This window comes from Mobula hypostoma, chromosome 22, assembly GCF_963921235.1.
Source record: "Mobula hypostoma chromosome 22, sMobHyp1.1, whole genome shotgun sequence".
NCBI lineage: Eukaryota > Metazoa > Chordata > Chondrichthyes > Myliobatiformes > Myliobatidae > Mobula > Mobula hypostoma.
The window spans coordinates 48664297-48684530 of record NC_086118.1 but is presented as its reverse complement, the minus strand read 5'-3'; the positions used below and the strand labels follow the sequence as shown (position 1 = coordinate 48684530).

The following is a 20234-nucleotide window of genomic DNA, read 5'->3' as shown; positions in this document are numbered from 1 at the left end:
GGGGGAGATCCAAAATGATAGGAGAAGACAGGAGGGGGAGGGATGCACAGTCCCAACAGTGGCTTTCTCTTCACCACTCTCCCATAAAGCTACACCTGGGCAACAGTTGTTGTATGCACAGTCTCTCCCCATCTCAGCCACTGAAGCTTAAAACTCCCCCAAAGTTGTCATGGGTCTCTTGGTGGCCTCCCTCACTAGACCCTTCTTGCAGTCACTTAGTTTTTGAGGACAGCCTGTTCGTGACAGATTTAGAGCTGTGCCATATTCTTTCCATTTCTTGATGATTGAATTATCTGTACTCCAAGGGATATTCAGTGACTTGGAAATTTTCTTGTATCTATCTGACTTGTGCTTTTCAATAACATTTTCGTGCAGTTGCTTGGAGTGTTCTTTTGTCTTCATGGTGTAGTTTTTGCCAGGATACTATTTCACCAGCAGTTAGACCCTCCAGATGCAGGTGTATTTTTACTACAATCAATTGAAACATCTTAACCGCATGCAGGTCTCCAAAAACAGATCTCCATTTAACTAATTATGCGACTTCTAAAACCAATTGGCTGCACCAGTGATGATTTGGTGTGTCCCATTAGAAGGGGGTGAATACTTAATTATTTTGCATTTTAATTTGTAATTAATTTAGATCACCTTGTAAAGACCTGTTTTCACTTTGAGACGAAAGAGTCCTTTTCTGTTATCAGTGTCAAAAAAGCCAAATTTAATCTATTGTGATTCAATGATGTAAAATAAAATGTGAAAACTTCCAAGGGGTGTGAATACTTTTTATAGGCATTGTATCATCTGCAAATTCCGACAATGCTAAAGACTAGAAAGCATTGCTTTCAATTCCTGATCTGTGGTAACTGGCTGATCCTAACTGGCAAGACATTTGGGATAAGCTCTAATAAACTAAGGTGAGAACTTTTATTATCTATTGGGCTATACAATGAGAAGAGTGGATTTGGCTATAATAACCTGTTAACATTAATTAACTAACATGTTTTATATTCTTGTGTTATATTAGTAAAATTACCCTCCTGTGTGAATAGTAGGTGATAGAGCAAAATACAACCAGCATTCCCAGAGCATGCCTCACCAAAAATATGAAAATATATTCTTAATATAATTACTTTTCCCCAATGAGACATCTAGACAGTTGAAAATTAAGACATTGTAGAATATTGTTCTAATTTTTTTTACTGTATAATTTTACAATAATTTTAGGTTACTGTTAATGTTTTTAGATGGCACCATTTTTAAAAGTACTACTGTGATATAAAAAAAACAATTTATAAATACACGTTATAACCTTCAGTGGAATGGTTTCTTCCTTCTCCAGCTCCCGTTGACTGGGACACTTTTTGTCACTGGTTCCTGCGTTGCTGTGTTCTGTTTTACTATTAGCTTCTGATTTGCCTAAATTGCCTTTCGTTACAGATTTAATCTCATCGTTGCCACTCCTCTGTTTTTCTGTGGCTAAAATTCTATCTCCCATTGATTTGGTTGGTTTGTTCTTACAAGGGTCAGGCACTGGATTCTCTGCAGTAGCTCTGGCACCATGATCTTTGTTCTCAGTAGGTATGATGTCACTTTTGGGTGGTACTAAGCTTTGTTTTGCACCATCTTTGACTAGAGTGTAATTATCTGGCACTTGATCCTTTTGTGTTGATTTGGGATAGGGTCCATCACCCATAGCACCCATATCAGCATTTTCATTGGTAGATTTTAGGTCACTGGTCCCATCATCAGTGACAGCAGAAAAAACATTACTTTCATTTCCAAATTTGAGTTGCACTAATTTTGTGTGTGTATGATCACTTTCCGAATACAATTGGTCATGCTCAGAAGTGGAAGTAGTTTCTTTACATGTATCAGCTGCACTCTGTTCCATCTGTCTCCGTTTTTTCTGTTTTTGAAAGAAAAACAACATTCAGAACCTATCAATGGTAGCAAACAGTATCGTTAGCGTACTAGATTTTAAAACTCCACACACCTCCTCCCCCAACCATCCATCACTCAGCTGCAAAAATTAGAACTTTTCTAATAATATTATTGATTAGAAAGCTACACAAATTAAACAGTGTAAAATGTTTGTATTTAGTGCATCTTTGATGGCACTGTTACGCAAACATGCTATCTGAATATATTGTGAACAATTTTCCATTTTGCTCCATTTCTTTGTTTCACTGCACTTCAATTTCAACTTCATTGAAAATATTCAAGAAATCAGATGTTTGTTCTACTAATTTGGACAAGTTTGTGTGAATAATCTATCTATAGTTTACTGTGCTCATATCTTCTGTCCAATTGCAACTTACTTGAAAGAAATGAGAGTTTGAATACATCATAAGCACTTACCCATCAATGTTGCTAAGGAAAAGACAGACAAGATATTGTTGAATTCTAAACATCAAAGATTATTCTTTCCTAATTTCAAATTTAAAGTAAATTCAAAGTATCAAAGTACATATGATACCATATACTACCTTGAGATTTACTTTCTTGTAGGCATTTACAGGAAGAAAAAAATTGTCCTTCTGCTTTATCTATATACTACTAAAACTCTCATGCTCTGACTGTTTGTGACCTCCAATGAGTGCAAACGGTGCATTACAGTGGCACTTTTTTTGGCTAAATCGAATTAAAATGCGCTAACTTAGAGAATGCAAACTTCAGGGTTATATATTCGTATAACATTGCTCATTCGCCAAAAATCAACAGACTGCCTTTCACTTGAAACCAGATCGGCCATCATGGAAATCGAGACGCGACAGCCCGACGCATGCACACGGCTAGCCTCAGCAATGACACCTACCAGAGCAAAAGGGCAGGGCAGCTCTATTTCAAGGGGTCACATTCTGCTGATCACCATCAGCAAGTGCAGGATTGGGACAGATCTAACTGCCACCCATCAATAGAGATAATTAAATCTTACTGTAATAACGTACATCAAGACACCCATAAAACCCTTTGCTGCAGTCAATGGACAGTGGCGACTATATCATGTCCATTTAGGAGAGTGCCAACCACATCATCAAGAATAATCAGCATCCTTTGGTGTTACTGCTTCGTATCTTCTATCCAGCAATAGGGTAAAAAAAAAATAGCTTAATTATGCCACGTGGAAAGGGAATGGGGACATTATGGTCAAGAGATGACGCCAAACGTCGGGAAGTCGCAAGGAGAGGGAGAGAACAAGAATCAGATGAGGCCAGGGCCGCACGACTCCAGGATCAAAGAGTCAGGACAAAAAAAAAATGAGATAGATGAGGAGAGGCATGCACGTCTCCAGGATCAGAGACAAGCAACAAACAGAAGAGCTGAAAAGATGGGGATGAAAGGACTGCACGTCTCCAGAATGACAAAAACAGGCACAGGAGGAGAGAGGAAGAGACAAAGGAGCTGAGAAATGCACATCTCCAGGATCAGAGACAAAGAACAAACAGAAGAGATAGACAGGGGATGACAGGACTGCATGTCTCCAGATTGACAATGAGAGGCACAAGGGTAGCAGATAAACCAGAAATGCCATCAAAAGTGTCCTTCATTAAATGAGGAGCTATATTTGCTTTGCTACGCGTCATTCTTTAATAAACTGAGGTTTTCTACTTCAGTTTCCAAAGCAAAGCAATACCAATAGCATTCAGGAAAATTTAATGTTCATTCTGGTCCCATCAGACTGCGCTACTCTTCTCTCAAAGGGTACCCCAATGGGTCACCCCATTGTCTAGTCATAAATAGAAATTTAATAATCTAAATTTTCAAATGAATAATACCATTTTAATTCCCTTTGTTAAATCTGGGCATTGAAGGAAAGGTCAGCAATACTCTCATCCTAACTGCCTTTAATTTGCTAGGTCATTTAAGAGCCTACAATCACATATAGAGCAGACCGCGCAAAGACAGAAATCTCCTTCAATAAGGGGCATCAATGAATCAGATAGAAACAATACAATAGTTTTATTCTGGTACTTCCAGGAGCGACCTGGATCACCTTCAAGTAGCAAAGACAATGTGGTTCCTCACTGATTTTGCCACTGAAGCAAAAACTCTCTTTTTAAATGGTGAGTGAGAGCCTGTCGGTCCCCCAGTCAAGGGGTTTGGAGAAGCAATACAGAAGATTGTAACATTGGAACAGCGAGCTGTTGGCCTCCGCTCTTCTTGTTTGCAGGAGCGATCCTTCACTCCCTTGCTGATGAGATAAGAACCTGTCTGGGATTCAGATCTGCTGGGGTATGGACTATAGTTTATGATGGACTCTAGATTAAAGTCTTTTTGAGGGCTGTTTTTTGTTATTGTTTGCATGACAGGGTTGTAAGAGGTTGGGGCTTCTGCTGGTGCAAGAGGGAGGAGGGTCAATGCTTCTGCTGCAGCTTGGGGATGGGGGTTTCTTGTTTCATGGATGTCTCTGAAGAGTAAAAATTTCAGGTTATATCCTGTATACATTCTCTGATATTAAATTGAACCATTTGAACATTAGACTTTATTAATTCCACAGTACCATGGTAGAATGTGATCTCTAATCTATGGATGTGAACTAATCCAGGCTTCCAGTACCACTGCCATACACTAAAAATTAAATGCAAAGCTCAATTAGTACTCCAGAACACTGTCTATATTTTTAAAAATAAAAATACTGTTAACAAAGAATCTGGGAAAATAAACATTATTAGTTTAGCACAATAAAGATACCTGGATAGTCATTGCTACCATAAATTACAAACATTCTTTATTCCTATGATCAAAGTCTAGCTGAAGAGCTGAAATAGTATGCTTGAGGGATGGGCAGAGTTGGATCAAGGACCAAATTAAGAGGGCAAGTAATCTAAAGTGGAACCACAGCTTTCTAAAGCAAAATCCAGGAAATAGAACTTTTTATTAAATATGATTTTGAAACTATTTGGTCAAAACTCCCAAGTGATCTTTGCTAACTAGCATCAAGTAATTTTCACAAGCCATAATGAAAATCACAACCATTCATTTTATAAAGATTACTGAAGAACACAATCAGAAGAATTCTGTCACAGTGCAAATTCCTTCAGCATTTTATAAAATCAAGGGCTTTTTTTTAAAAAAAAACAGGTACCTTCCACAATCATATTTTTCTCAAATGGTATTACATGTTGAAAATTCCTCTGGTGAGTGCTTGAGTTCAAAACCCCCTGACTTGCTTCCATGGGGATGACCACCCTCCCCTGACTGTGACTGCAGGTCCAGTTAAGAGACAGCTGGAGAGACTACATCAAGGCAAGGCTACTGGACTGGATGGTTCAGCCCCAGAGTACTGAAGATCTGTGCAAGGCAGCTGTCTGGTATTTTGTAGCACCTTTACAATCTGAGTCTGAGTCAGGAAAAAATACCAGTGCTTTGGAAGACATCCTGCTTGGTTCCTGTACCCAAGGCAGCAATTCCAACTGAACTTGACAACTACAGACCAATTGCCCTCACATCCCATGTGGTGAAGGTGCTGGAGAGGCCAATATAACACAATACTCAGGTCCTGTTGGAGTCTGCTCTACAGCTGCACTCAAAATGCAGTTCTGCATGGCAGCGTGTTCCTGTCCTTACAGCTCGCTGGTGGGCCACATTTTCAATATCTCCAGGAGCAGCCTGAAAACAAGTGCCTTCAGGGTGTGGCCTACTGCAGCCCTGTTTTCTGACTGGTGTTGCAAATGAAGTGTCACAGGAAGCTGGAACATGAAGACTGAGTGCAGTTGTCAGAGGCCTCTGCACTCAGGTGATCAGCACTCTCTTGATGGTGAGTGAGAGTTGACTGCCAATTCTCAAGTTGGGGGAACTCTAAATAGAAGTGGCAGTACAGACAAACTAACATTAAAAACTCTGTTTCCCTTCTCTTGTGGAAGGAGTGATTATCTCCCTTTCCCTTGTTAGTGAGGGAAATTGCCTGAGGGATGAACAATAGCTTCTGCTGGACTGTAGACGATGGTCTCTCTTTAGGGCTTTGCTGTTGCTTGCATGGTGAGTAGTGGGAGTGCTGATACTTTGTTAGAATAAGGGGGGGGGAGGGGAAGGAAGGATGCTTGACACTGCTTGAGTGTGGGTGGGCCAGGGGGCTTTGGATTTCTTACATTTTTCCTATCATTCATTCTGTGGGGTTTTTCTTCTATTTCAAGGAAGTCTGTGGAGTAAGAATTTCAGGTTGTATGTTGTATACATTCTCTGATATTAAATGGAACCATTGAAATTTCACAGAGCTGGATACCTGCCAATATAACAATACTCAAATTTCCCTGAGCTCTATGAGTGGAAGGGTGGAAAAAGAACCAGTTCATGTAGTGTTGTATTTCCAGAAGGCATTCAATAAGATACCACGTAAGGCACAGATACCACCACAAAGGGTTAGAACTGATATGTTGACATAACACAGGATTGGCTAACAATAGTGGTGATAAACTTGGCAATCTATAACTAATTTGAGGTGGCTAAGCATTCAGATCAGAGTTAGGGCCTCAGCTATTTACAATCAACTTGGATGAATGGACCCAAGTGTCTGCCTGCCAAATTTGCCATTGATTGCAAAGAGGCAAGTGTGCAAGCTACGAGTAAAACATGAAAAGACCATGAGACATAGGAGCAGAATTAGGCCACCTGGCCCATCAAGTCTGCTGCCATTCAAATCATGGCTGAATCTTTTCTCTATCTCCTCAACCCCAGTTCCCAGCCTTCTCCCCATAACCTTTGATGCCATGTCCAATCAAGAACCTATCAATCTGACCTTAAATACACCCAATGATCTGGCCTCCACAGCTGCATGTGGCAACAAATTCACCACCCTTTGGCTAAAGAAATTTGTCATCTGTTTTGAAATGGTACCCTTCTATCCTGAGGCTGTGCCCTCGTCCTAGACTCTCCCACCATGGGAAATAACCTTACTACATCTACTGTCTAGGCCTTTCAACATTCCAAAGGTTTTAATGAGACCCCCTCCCCCATCCTTCTAAATTCTAGTGACTACAGGCCCAGAGCCAAATGTTCCTCATATGATAACCCTTTCATTTCTGGAATCATCCTTGTGAACCTCCTCTGGACCCTCTCCAATGCCAGCACATCCCTTCTAAGATGAGGGGCCCAAAACTGTTCACAATACTCAAGGTGAGGCCTCACCAGTGCCTTATAAAGCCTCAGCATCACATCCCTGCTCTTGTATTCTAGACCTCTTGAAATTAATGCTAACATGGCATTTCCCTACCTCACCACCATAACCTACAAGTTAATCTTCAGGCTGTTCTGCACAAGGACTCCCAATCCCTCTGCATCTCAGATTCTTGAATTTTCTGCCCGTTTAGAAAATAGTCCAAGTTTATTTCTACTAACAGTGCACGACCATGCATTTTCCAGCATTCCATTTCAATTGCCACTTTCTTGCCTATTCTTCTAATCTGTCCAAGTTCTTCTACATCCTACCCATTTCCTCAACACTACCTGCCCCTCCACCAATCTTCGTATCATCTGCAAACTTGGCAACAAAGCCATTTATTTCATCATCCAAATCATTGATATACAGCACAAAAAGCGGTCCCAACATCAACCCCTGCAGAACACCACTAGTCACTGGCAGCCGACTAGAAAAGGATCCTTTCATGCCCACTTGCTGCCTCCTACCAATCAGCCAATGCTCTAACCATGTTAGTAGCTTTCCTGTAATGCCATGGGCTGTTAATTGAGTAAGCAGCCTCATGTGGCACCTTATCAAAGGCCTTCTCAAAGTCCAAATATACAACATCCACTGCATCCCCTTTATCTATCCTACTCGTAATTTCCTCAGAACTCCAACAGGTTTGTCAGGCAGGATTTTCCCCTGAAGGAAACCATGCTGACTTTGTACCATCTTGTCCTGTGTCACCAAGTACTCCATCACCTCATCTTTGACAATTGATTCTAACATCTTCCAACCACTGAGGTCAGGCTAACTGGTCTATAATTTCTTAAAGGGTAATGTTAGCAATTTTCCAGTCCTCTCACACAATGCCAGAGTCCAATAATTTTTGAAAGATCATTTCTAATGCCACCATAATCTAATGCTACCTCCTTCAGAACTCTAGGGTGCAGTTCATCTGGTACGGGTGACTTATGTACCTCAAATCTTTCAGCTTTGAGCACCTTCTCTTGTAGCAGTAACTGCACCCACTTCTCTTCCTTCCCACACTACATCAGGCATACTGCTGATGCAAAATTCTCATTTAGTTCAGCAGCTATCTCCTTGTCCCCTGTTATTCTTCCTCCTATCTCATTTTCTAGCAATCCTATATCCACTCTCATTTCAAGCAACACACAAAGTTGCTGGTGAATGCAACAGGCCAGGCAGCATCTCTAGGAAGAGGTACAGTCAACATTTCAGGCCAGGACTAACTGAAGGAAGAACTAGTAAAAGATTTGAAAGTGGGAGGGGGAAAACGATGGAGCCAAGAGCTGGACAGGTGATGCATTCACCAGCAATTTTGATGTGTGGCTTGAACTTCCAGCATCTGCAGAATTCATCATGTTTGTGTTTTTAAATCCACTCATTTCTCATCTTTAAGAATACTTGAAAAAACTTACTATCCACTTTGATATTTGCTAGCTTGCTTTCATATTTCATCTTTTCCTTCCTAATGATTTTAGTTGTTCTCTATAGGTGTTTTTTTTAATATAAAAGCTTCCCAATCCTCCACCTTCCCACTAATTTTTGCTTTGTTGTATGCCCTTTCTTTTGCTTTTACAATAGCTTTGACTTGCCTCGTCAGCCATGGTTGTACTATTTTACCATTTACATATTTCTTTATTTTTGGAATACATGTCTTGCAGCTTCCTCATTTTTCCCCAGAAACACACACCATTGCTGCTCTGACATCCCTGCCAGTAGCTCCTTCCAATTTACTTTGTCCAACTCCTCTCATAGAACTGTAATTTCCCTTACACCCATTGCAAATCTGCTACATCAGACTTATTTTCTCCCTATCAAATGTCAAGTTGAACATAATTATATTGTGATCACTAGTTCCAAAGGATTCTTTTACCTTAAGCTCCCTAATCATCTCTGCTTCATTACACAACACCCCTAGTAGGCTCAATGACAAACTGCTCTAAAAAGTTATCTCTTAGGCATTCAACAAACTCACTTGAGATCCATTACCAACTGATTTTCCCCAATCGACCTATATGTTAAAATCTCCCTCAACCACCATAACATCACCCTTTTGACTCACTTTTTCTATTTCCTGTTGTAACCTGTGGTCCATATCCCAGCCACTACTGGAAGGTCCGTATACACAAGGATTCAACATCATCTGATCCTATGTCACATCTTTCTACTCATTTGATACAATTCTTTACCAGTAGAGCCACACCACACCCTCTGACCACCTTCCTAGCCCTCCGATATAACATATAACCTGGGATATTCAGCTCCCAACTACAACCATCCTTCAGCCACGATTCAGTGATGGCCACATCATACCTAGCAATCTGTAATATTGCAACAAGATCATCCACCTCATTTCTTGTACTACATGCAATTAGATACACGTTGAGTATCATATTTGTTATCCTTTGACTCTGCATCACTAATGATTTGATACTCAGCCTGTAGGCTGCAACTAAGTCCTATCACCTGCCTGCCCTTCCTGACAATCTGACTGTACTACTATCTTCACTTCTTTTAAAAACCATCTGTCCTATCGTGAGTCCCTTCATTCCAGCTCCCACCACCCTGCCAAGTTAGTTTAAACCCTCCCCAACAGCCCAAACAAACCTGCCCATGAGAAAAGAGCTCCCACAATGATAGATAGATGAATCACATAGCAGATGGAGTATAATGGGGATGTGAAACTATTTATTTTTAAGAAAGACTCAGTCTTTCCTAAAAGTCTATTTATTATCGCCTACCAGCCCCGACTAGGAGTTGATGATGCCATCGTCTACCTGCTGAACCATGTCTATGCCCACCTGGACAAGCCAGCGTCACTGTGAGGGTCAGGTTTTTGACTTCTCCAGTGCATTCAACCATCCGCCCTGCTGGGGAGAAGCTGACAGCAATGCAGGTGGATACTTTCCTGGTGTCATAGATTCTTGATTACCTGACTGGCAGACCACAATACATGTGCTTGCAACACTGTGTGTCCGACAGAGTGATCAGCAGCACTGGGGCTCCACAGGGGACTGTCTTGTCTCCCTTTCTCTTCACCATTTACACCTCAGACTTCAACTACTGCACAGAATCTTGTTATCTTCAGAAGTTTTCGGATGATTCTGCCATAGCTGGATGCATCAGCAAGGGAGATGAGGCTGAGTACAGGGCTACGGTAGGAAACTGTCACATGGTGTGAGCAGAATTATCTGCAGCTTAATGTCTACAAGAAGGGTCAGACCCATCTATTTCCTGAGGAGACTGAGGTCCTTTAATATCTGCCAGATGATGCTGAGGATGTTCTACGAGTCTGTGGTGGCCAGTGCTATCACGTTTGCTGTTGTGTGCTGAGGCAGCAGGCTAATCTCCTGTGTGGGATCTTGTCAAAAGCCTTCTAAAAATCCAAATTTACCACATCCACTGGTTCTCCCCTATTCACCCTACTAGTTACATCCTCAAAAAATTCTATGAAATTCATCAGACATGATTTTCCTTTCACAAATCCAGGCTGACTTTGTCCAATGATTTCATTGTTTTCCAAATATGCTGTTATCACATCTTTGATAACTGACTAGCATTTTCCCCACCACCGATGTTAGGCTAACCGGTCTATAATTCCCCAGTTTCTCTCCCCTTTTCTGAAAAGTGGGGTTACATGAGCCACCCTCCAATCCTCAGGAACGAGTCCAGAATCTAAAGAGTTTTGAAAAATTATCACTAATGCATCCACTATTTCTTGGGCTACTTCCTTAAGCACTCTGGGATGCAGACCATCTGGCCCTGGAGATTTATCTGCCTTTAATACCTTCAATTTACCAAACACCACTTCCCAACTAACATGCATATCCCCTCAGTTCCTCCATCTCACTAAACCCTCTGTCCCCGAGTATTTCCAGATTATTTATGTCCTCCTTAGTGAAGACAAAACCAAATTAGCTATTCAACTGGTCTGTCATGTCCTTGTTCCCCATAATCAATTCACCTGTAAGGGACCTACATTTGTCTTAACCAATCTTTCTTTTCACACATCTATAAAAGCTTTTAGTCAGTTTATATGTTCCCTGCCAGTTTTCTCTCAATCTTTTCCCTTTCCTAATTAAGCCCTTTGTCCTCCTCTGCTGGACTCTGAATTTCTCCCAGTCCTCAGGTGAGCTGCTTTTTCTGGCTAATTTGTATGTTTCTTTGGAATTGATACTATCCCTAATTTCCCTCGTCAGCCACAGGTGCACTACCTTCCGATTTATTCTTTTGCCAAACTGGGATGAACAATTGTTGTAGTTCATCCATGCGATCTTTAAATGCTTGCCATTACATACCTACCATCAACCCTTTAAGTACCATTTGCCAGTCTATTTTAGCTAATTCACATCTCATACCTTCAAAGTTACCCTTCTTTTAGTTCAGAACCTTTGTTTCTGAATTAACTATGTCAGCAGTGCCCAACCACCGGGCCCCAGACCAGTGCCGAGCCACAAGGAATGTGCTACTGGGCCGCGAAGAAATGATATGATTTGGCGATGGGAGTCAGCTGCACCTTCACTCATTCCCTGTCACACACTGTTGAGCCATTATGCATGCAAGGTCATTACCCGCACATCATCCATGTCAGTGCAGAAAGATCAATTCCTCGAGCTTGCAAATAACAGCAGTATAACATACAAAAGTATGTTTGACATAACATCTCTCCAGGCATTCTGTATCAAAGTCAAGGCTGAATATCCTGAGATAGCTATGAAAGCACTGAAAACATTGCTTCCATTTCCAATATATCTCTGCAATGAATGCAACAAAAACTAAATTGCAGAATAGGCTGGACACAAGGAACACTGTTCGAGTACCACTGTCTCCCATCACCCCTCGATGGCACTGTCTTGTTGCAGGGAAACAAGCCCAGGGCTCCCACTGATTCAGTGGTACTGGTGTGTTGCAATGATTTTATATGTTCATATGGAGAAAATATGTGCTGTATGTTTAATATCCAAACATTACTTAAAATGTTATGATGCTATTGACTTAAGTGACTTATATAACAACTACAGCACAGGAACAGGCCACCTTTGCCTTTCTAGTCCGTCCCAAATGCTACTCTCACCTAGTCCCACTGACCTGCACTCAGCCCATAACCCTCCATTCCTTTCCTATCCATATACCTATCCAATTTTTCTTTAAATGATTAATATCAAACCTGCCTCAACCACTTCTACTGGAAGGTCGTTCAACACTTACTTCAAGTTCCCCTGATAATTGACTTATCACTATATTCACGCGAGGAAAATATGCGCTGTGTTTAATGTTAAATTCATCAGATAAACCCTTTTAGAAAGGAAATTAAGTGTATTAGCCACTTATCACCTATATTCTAGTCATGATTAACACCCCATCACCAAAAACGATTAGTAGGAAAAAAAATCAGCACATACACACATGCCCAGGTTACGCATGCGTGCAGGTGCCCACACAAGGTCTCATGGTCTTTGTAGTCTTTCTCAGGGTAAACACAAAGTATTTGACTGCTACTCGTCCATTCGTACCTCCCCCCCAGGGGTCTGCCAGTCCACAAGAATAGTCAATATTAAACCAGTCTACAGTGCAAACAAGGTTGGGGACCCCTGAACTATGTCAATCTCCATCTTAATGAAGAATTCCACCATATTATAGTCACTCTTACCCAAGGGGCCTCTCACAACAAGATTGCTAATTAACCCTTCCTCATTGCTCAAGACCCAGTCTAGAATGCCTGTTCTATAGTTGGTTCCTCAACATGTTGGTTCAAAAAACCATCCCACATACACTCCAAGAAATCCTCTTCCTCAGCACCCTTACCAATTTGGTTCACCCATTCTATGTAGATTGTAGTCACCCATTGTAACTGCTGTTCCTTCATTGCACTCATTTCAAATTTCCTGTTTAATGCCATCCCCAAACTCACTATTACTGCGAGGTGGCCTGTACACAACTCCCACCAGCCTTCTCCGCCCCAGTGTCATGCAGCTCAACCCATATCGATTCCACATCCACCCTACTGATGTCCTTCCTTTCTATTGCATTAATCTCCTCTAACCAACAATGCAACCCCACCTCCTTTTCTTTCATGTATCCCTCCTGAATATTGAATACCCTGAATATTGAGCTCCCATCCTTGGTCACCCGACAGCCAGGTCAGTAATCCCAACTACATCACAATCATTAATAACAATCCACTTTCAATTCATCCACCTTCTTACAAATCCTCCTTGCATAAACACACAAAGCCTTAAGGCTTTCTTTTACAACACTCTTGGCCTTCAGACAAGGTTGAAAAGTAGCCCATTTTGATTTTTGCCCCGGATTTGCCAGCCTGCCACTTTTGCTTTTCCCCTTACTACTTCTTGCTTCTACCCTCATTTTACACCCGTCTCTCTGCACTTGTTCCCATCCCCGTTGTGAACTAACCTCCTCTCTCCAATTCTCTTGAATTTGATTCCCAACCTCCAATTCTAGTTTAAAGTCACCTCACCCTTGCAAATCTCCCCACCAGGATATTGGTCCCCCTACAATTGAAGTTCAACCCACCCTTTCTGAACAGGTCACACCAGCACCAAAAGAGGTCCCAATGATCCAAAAATTTGAAACCCTGCCCGCTGCTCCAATCCCTCAGCCAGGCATTTATCCACCACCCATTGCATTCCTACTCTCCCTGTCGTGTAGCACAAGCAGTAATCCTGAGATTATGATGGAGGCACGGCTCCGTAGGGGGGGCGGGAGGCACGGCTCCGTAGGGGGGGCGGGAGGCACGGCTCCGTCGGGGGGGGGCGGGAGGCACGGCGCCCGTAGGGGGGGGGCGGGAGGCACGGCTCCGTAGGGGGGGCGGGAGGCACGGCTCCGTAGGGGGGGCGGGAGGCACGGCTCCGTAGGGGGGGGCGGGAGGCACGGCTCCGTAGGGGGGGGGCGGGAGGCACGGCTCCGTAGGGGGGGGGGGGAGGCACGGCTCCGTAGGGGGGGGGGGCGGGAGGCACGGCTCCGTAGGGGGGGGGCGGGAGGCACGGCTCCGTAGGGGGGGGGGCGGGAGGCACGGCTCCGTAGGGGGGGGGGCGGGAGGCACGGCTCCGTAGGGGGGGGGGGGGGAGGCACGGCTCCGTAGGGGGGGGGGGGCGGGAGGCACGGCTCCGTAGGGGGGGGGGCGGGAGGCACGGCTCCGTAGGGGGGGGGCGGGAGGCACGGCTCCGTAGGGGGGGGGGCGGGAGGCACGGCTCCGTAGGGGGGGGGGCGGGAGGCACGGCTCCGTAGGGGGGGGGCGGGAGGCACGGCTCCGTAGGGGGGGGGCGGGAGGCACGGCTCCGTAGGGGGGGGGCGGGAGGCACGGCTCCGTAGGGGGGGGGCGGGAGGCACGGCTCCGTAGGGGGGGCGGGAGGCACGGCTCCGTAGGGGGGGCGGGAGGCACGGCTCCGTAGGGGGGGCGGGAGGCACGGCTCCGTAGGGGGGGCGGGAGTGGGGGGTGGTCCAAAGCAGGAGTATGGAGGTAGTGCAATGACAGACAAATGCAACCTCAGACACCAGACAATGTAATTTAGTTGTAAATAATTTGTTTATTTGTCATTATAGCAAATTCAGTCTTGTCATCATTACTGCAGCTGCCAAAAAATCTCAGATCTCCTTAGTGCAAATCCAAAAATTGCTACAGCTCTGCCAAGTAATGTTAGGCACTTACTTTCTTCATGTGCCCAAGACTTCTGCACAGTATTTTAAATTCCTGCAACATGCTGCTGGCAGAAGTGGTGCAAGCACATGCAACTAACTTCTATGGGGCATCTTGATGTGACACTGACCATGTGCTGTTTAGTTCAGGTGTCATATGCCAAGAGGCATTGATCTTTTGTATTATCAGAGCCTTTCCCCCCAGGGCCAAAATAGTTGCCACACTGACTCAGGTTCAAGGTACTCGGCTGTCTGCAGAGCAAATGTCAGGCAAGTTATTGGTTTTCTATAAAAAAAATCTAGTTGTGAGTGCATGTAATGGGCTGCTTGCAGCAGTGGAGGTGGATATGCTGGGAGTCTTTTATGAGACTTGGATAGGTCCATGGAGTTTTGAATAGAGGGCTCTGGGTAAACCTCGTAATTTAAGTTAGCAATATGTTCAGCACAACTGTCAGCTGAAGGGCCTGTATTGTGCTGTAGGTTTTCTATATTAGACTGACATTATGGTCAATGTAGGTAGTAGCCAAAGGGACTGTTTCAAATCCAACTGAAAAGGGGTGAATGGAGATGATGGTTCTAATATAGGTAATGAATTCAAGTTTATCCAAGTGCAAGATAGAACTTGTTAACTCTGGTCAAGTCCACAGATAAAGTCAAAAAATACATTCTTCAGCAATTCACAATCTGAGTCAAGGTCCAGCAATGACAAATCACTAAGAAAATTCTCCTCTTCCTGCTGTTTAAGATTGTTACTGATGAAAATCTAACACCAGAACCAGTCTACAATGCTGATTTTTATACTTTACCTAGAACCTATAGAAGTTAAATAGAAATACAATGTACTGTGGTGGCCAATTAGGAAAAGGGGAAGTGCAAGACCTATGTCATACACCAGTCATTGAATGTGGGCATACAGCAGGCAGTGAGCAAGGCAAATGGTATGCTAGCGTTTATAGCGAGAGGATTCGAGTACAGGAGCAGGGAGGTACTACTGCAGTTGTACAAGGCCTTGGTGAGACCACATCTGGAGTATTGTGTGCACTTTTGGTCCCCTAATCTGAGGAAAGACATCTTTGCCATAGAGGGAGTACAAAGGTTCACCAGATTGATTCCTGGGATGGCAGGACTTTTATACGATGGAAGGCTGGATGAACTAGGCTTATGCTCATTGGAATTTAGAAGATTGAGGGGGGATCTGATTGAAATGTATAAAATCCTAAAGGGATTAGACAGGCTAGATGCAGGAAGATTGTTCCCAATGTTGGGGAAGTCCAGAATGAGGGGTCAGTTTGAGAATAAAGGCAAAGCCTTTTAGGACTAAGATTAGGAAAAACTTCAGAGTGGTGAATTTGTGGAATTCTCTGCCACAGGAAACAGTTGAGGCCAGTTCATTGGATATATTTAAGAGCGAGTTAGATATGGCCCTTGTGGCTCAAGGGATCAGGGGGTATGGAGGCAAGGCTGGTGCAGAGTTCTGAGTTGGATGATCAGCCATGATCATACTGAATAGCAGTGCAGGCTTGAAGAGCCAAATGGCCTACTCCTGCACCTATTCTATGTTTCTATGTAACCTTTTAATCAAAACATCATAGATGGAGAATGAAAGCCTGCCACTGTTTGGTGTAGGTCAACAGCTGATTCAGGCATTCTCCCCATGTTTGTTATCCTGCATACATTGTTTCTATAGCAGTAAATTATTGCATACCATTAATGTAAAGTACATACAGGAGTGAGACTGTACCAGTGCACACAAATTCAGAGTTGGACATAATGGCAATCCCAAGCTATCTGATTGTGTATTCCAAAACCTGAAGAAATCAAACTTCCAGCCCCAAACATTTTGGTTAAGTGGTACTCAACCTGTACTACTGAAATTGTGACTGATTATGTGCTTAACTGCCTTACCTTCTGCACCACCTTAAAAGTTTCATTTTCATTTGCTCCACTGACAGGCAGAACTGGATTTTCATCGCACTGCATTTTACAAGCAGTCTCCTGTGAAGACTTTTCACTCTGACTGCCATCTGGCTGTATAGAGGACGTTACCTCCAAATCAATGTTCTCTGATGTTAACAAGTTTGGTGCTTCCATCTTCTCACCTCTGAGCCATTCCTTTAATAAATAAAAGCAGTTAAGATACAATCCAAAGTACATTCAAATTCAAACCTCATGTGCTTAAGAAACCTCCCCAATTTGATACTGTATTTACTCTTATTCCTGCAAGTTCCAAGGTCAGAATATGTTTTCATATCAAGCTGTTAAAGTAAATTTTATTATCACCATAGATTTATTTTCTTGTGGGCATAGTCAAGAAATCTATAGAATAGCAACTATTACAGAATCAATGAACTGCTCAACTGGAGTGTTCAACCAGAGTGCAAAAGGCAATGAACTGGGCAAATGCAGGGACAAAACAAATACAAATATCAGGAACATGAGATGAGAAGTCTTTGTGCAAGTCCATCGATTGTGGGCACATTTCAATAACAAGGCAAGTTGTCCCTTGTTCAAGAGCCAGATGGTTGATGGGTAGTAACTGTTCCCAAACCTGGTGGCGAGTCCAAGACTCTTGCACTTTCTTCCTGATGGCAGCAATGAGACAAGAGCATGTCTTGCCCCTGATGGATGCTGCTTTCCTGCAACATCATTTCTTCTAGATGTGCTCAATGGTTGGGAGGCTTTACCAGTGAAAGATGGGGTGTATCCACTACTTTGTAGAATTTTCTGTTTAAAGGCATTAGTTTCCATACCAGACTGATGCAACCAGTCAATATACTCACCACTGTACACCTATAGAAATTTGTCACAGAATCTGCTACTCCCAAGTAGAGGTACTGCTGTGCTTTTTTCATAATTGCCCTTACATGCTGGGCCCAGGACAGGTGCTCTGAAATAGTAACACCTAGGAATTTAAAAGTTGCTAACCCCCTCTACCTCTGACCCTCCAATGAGGACTGGCTCAGACCTCTGGCTTCCTCCTGGTCTAATTAGTTCCTTGGTCTTGCCGACATTGAATGAGATTGTTCTTATGACAACTCAGCCAGATTTTCAGTTTCCCTCTATGCTGATTCATCACCACTTTTGATAGTGGTACAATGGTAGTATCATCAGCATTATAGCTGTGGCATTATAGCTGTGCTTAGCCACAGTCATAAGGGTAAACTGAGTACAGCAGGGGCTAAGCACACACCCTTGTGGTGCACCTTTACTGATTGAGACTGGAGATGTTGATAACCCAAATGACTAGGGTCTACAACTGAAGCAACCCAGGATCCAACTGCACAAGGAGGCATTGAGGCCAAAATTAGTTTTGAGTGGATAATGGTATTGAATGCCAAGTCTATAGTTGATAGAGCATCTTGATGTATGCATCTTTGCTGTCAGATGTTCCAGGGCGAAGTGAAGAGCTAGAGATGTAATTTGTTGTGGACCTATAGCTCTGGTAGGCAAATTGGACCATATCCAAGCCACTTCTCATACACGAGTTGATATTTCATCACCAACCTCTCAAGACACCATCACTGACTATGGGTGATGGTCACTGGGGCAATCACCAGTCCTTAAACACTCATAATTGAAGCCTGCCTGAAGCAGATGGGTACCACACATTATAGAAGCCAGAGGTTGAAGTTCAGTGAACACACCAGCCAATTGACCAGTACAGATCTTTAGTACATGGCTGGGTATGTCATCTGGGCCAGATGCTTTTCATAAATTCACCCCCCTGAAGGCAACTCACATGTTGGCTTCAAAGACAATCTCAGAAACCCCTTGTAAATACATATTACCCACATCAATGAATCCATAACCACAAATGACCCTCTTTACTAGTATCCCAAATAATTTATTATGAAACCAAAATATCAATTCTTATTCCAAAAAGTGAAACCAGAAGTGCTATGTCAATAGAATTCAGATTAAGATTTATTCATATTAGACTCCAATACTTACATACACAGCAAAAACTTCTTCACTTTCTCAATTTTGTTTGCAAATCTTTATCTCTGGAATCATTTTCTACCAGCCTGGTGCAACATTGACTGCAGAATTTTGGCAACTACCATCTCACACCTTGAGCATGGGGTTGGGGGGAGAGAAGGGGTAACATGAGACACAGCAGAGGCATTTCTTTGCAAGGTGTATCAGCCCTATAGACTAGAAGGGGGCAGGACTGAAGCAGAAGGGTAAAGTATGCAACAGAAGAGTGAGGGATAGGAGGGGTGAAAACATGAGCTCAGAAGGGTAGGGAAACAAGCACAGGATGATAGAGGATGCACATGAGGGAGTGTGTGGGAGGGGGATTGTGTGGGGCAATAGCCATGCCAATAAGAGGAAGGATGCAAGAGGTGTGTGGAGAGTACAAGAGATAGTAGGAAGAGTGGGAGTTGTTGGGGAGAGATGTGGGTAGTGGTGGGGGACAAGCAACACAATGTGCTGGAGGAACTCAGCAGGTCTGGTCCAGAAGGCAGAGGAGATCCATCGAGGTGGGGACGCAGGTCCGTTGGGTGGGGGGAACAAACAGAACTGTGGGGGAGAGGAAGTAGGGCCATGGAGGAGGTGAGGGGGGAGTCCGTGGAAGTGGATGTGGAGGTTTGGGGGAAGTGGGAGAGGTCCATGGACGGTGGGGGATTTGTGGAAGGGAGAGATTTGTAGCGAGGGAAGAGATTTGTGGGGGACGGAGATCTGCGGAGGAAGGCTGGCTGTGGAGAGTGTTGGGAGGGTGAGGAGAATGCGGAGCGATGGAGATTGTGGCGGTGGAGGAAGCTGTTAAATGGGGGGGGGACGTGAGGGGTATGTGGAGGCGGGGAACCGTGTGTGAAATGGCGGCGGGAGAGTCGCGATGGAAGAACGTGCGCGAGCCAGCACGGGTACCACGCGCGGGTTCCGCAAGGCCGCGGCAGTGCTGCGATCACGGGTGGCCGCGGTCGGAGCCAGCTGCACCCTCAGCCCCTAAAAACAGGATTTGCTCACATCCCGCGGGGAATGCCTTCACTGAGATTCGTGCCGAGGAGGAAGTTGGGCGGAATCGAAATTGTGACTGACCTGTACCGGAGAGCCCGGCTAGATGCAGGAGTTGCCCAGGGATGCTTCTCCCTCCGCCGTGTTCAGGGGACCGACTTCGCTCTCCCCGCTTCTGCTGCTCGGCTTAGTTTTGCCGGTGGCCAATCTACTTTCAGTTTTCACTTTCGAAGTGTCATTTCCGCAAAATCAGATGGTTTCGCGCCGACACAATATTTGCAGCAAATAAATGAAAATCCCGGCGACAGCTGTGGGGGCAGCGGGGGGAAACAAAGTTAATGTTCAGAACTACAACTTTTTTCTATTTTCAACTTCGTATCTTGTTCTACAAATTTCAACACGGGTGCGCCTTGGCTACATTCCACACGCATTTTAAGTACCGCGATAATGACTTCTTCACACTTTATAAATTTGCAGC

At 43.8% G+C, this 20234-nt stretch overlaps 1 protein-coding gene across 1 annotated transcript in view; it reads right to left on the bottom strand.

The window, feature by feature from the left end:
* rnf213a (ring finger protein 213a) overlaps nucleotides 1-20034 on the bottom strand; it is a 211417-nt gene extending 191383 nt beyond the window's left edge. Inside the window, exons 1-4 of the mRNA XM_063030522.1 lie at nucleotides 19841-20034; nucleotides 18749-18868; nucleotides 16703-16909; nucleotides 1307-1903 (exon numbers count right to left, since the gene is read on the bottom strand). Coding sequence (XP_062886592.1) covers nucleotides 1307-1903; nucleotides 16703-16888 — 783 coding nt within the window. The 5' untranslated portion in view covers nucleotides 16889-16909; nucleotides 18749-18868; nucleotides 19841-20034. The remainder of the gene's footprint in view (nucleotides 1-1306; nucleotides 1904-16702; nucleotides 16910-18748; nucleotides 18869-19840) is intronic.
* Nucleotides 20035-20234: the final 200 nt, after the last annotated feature.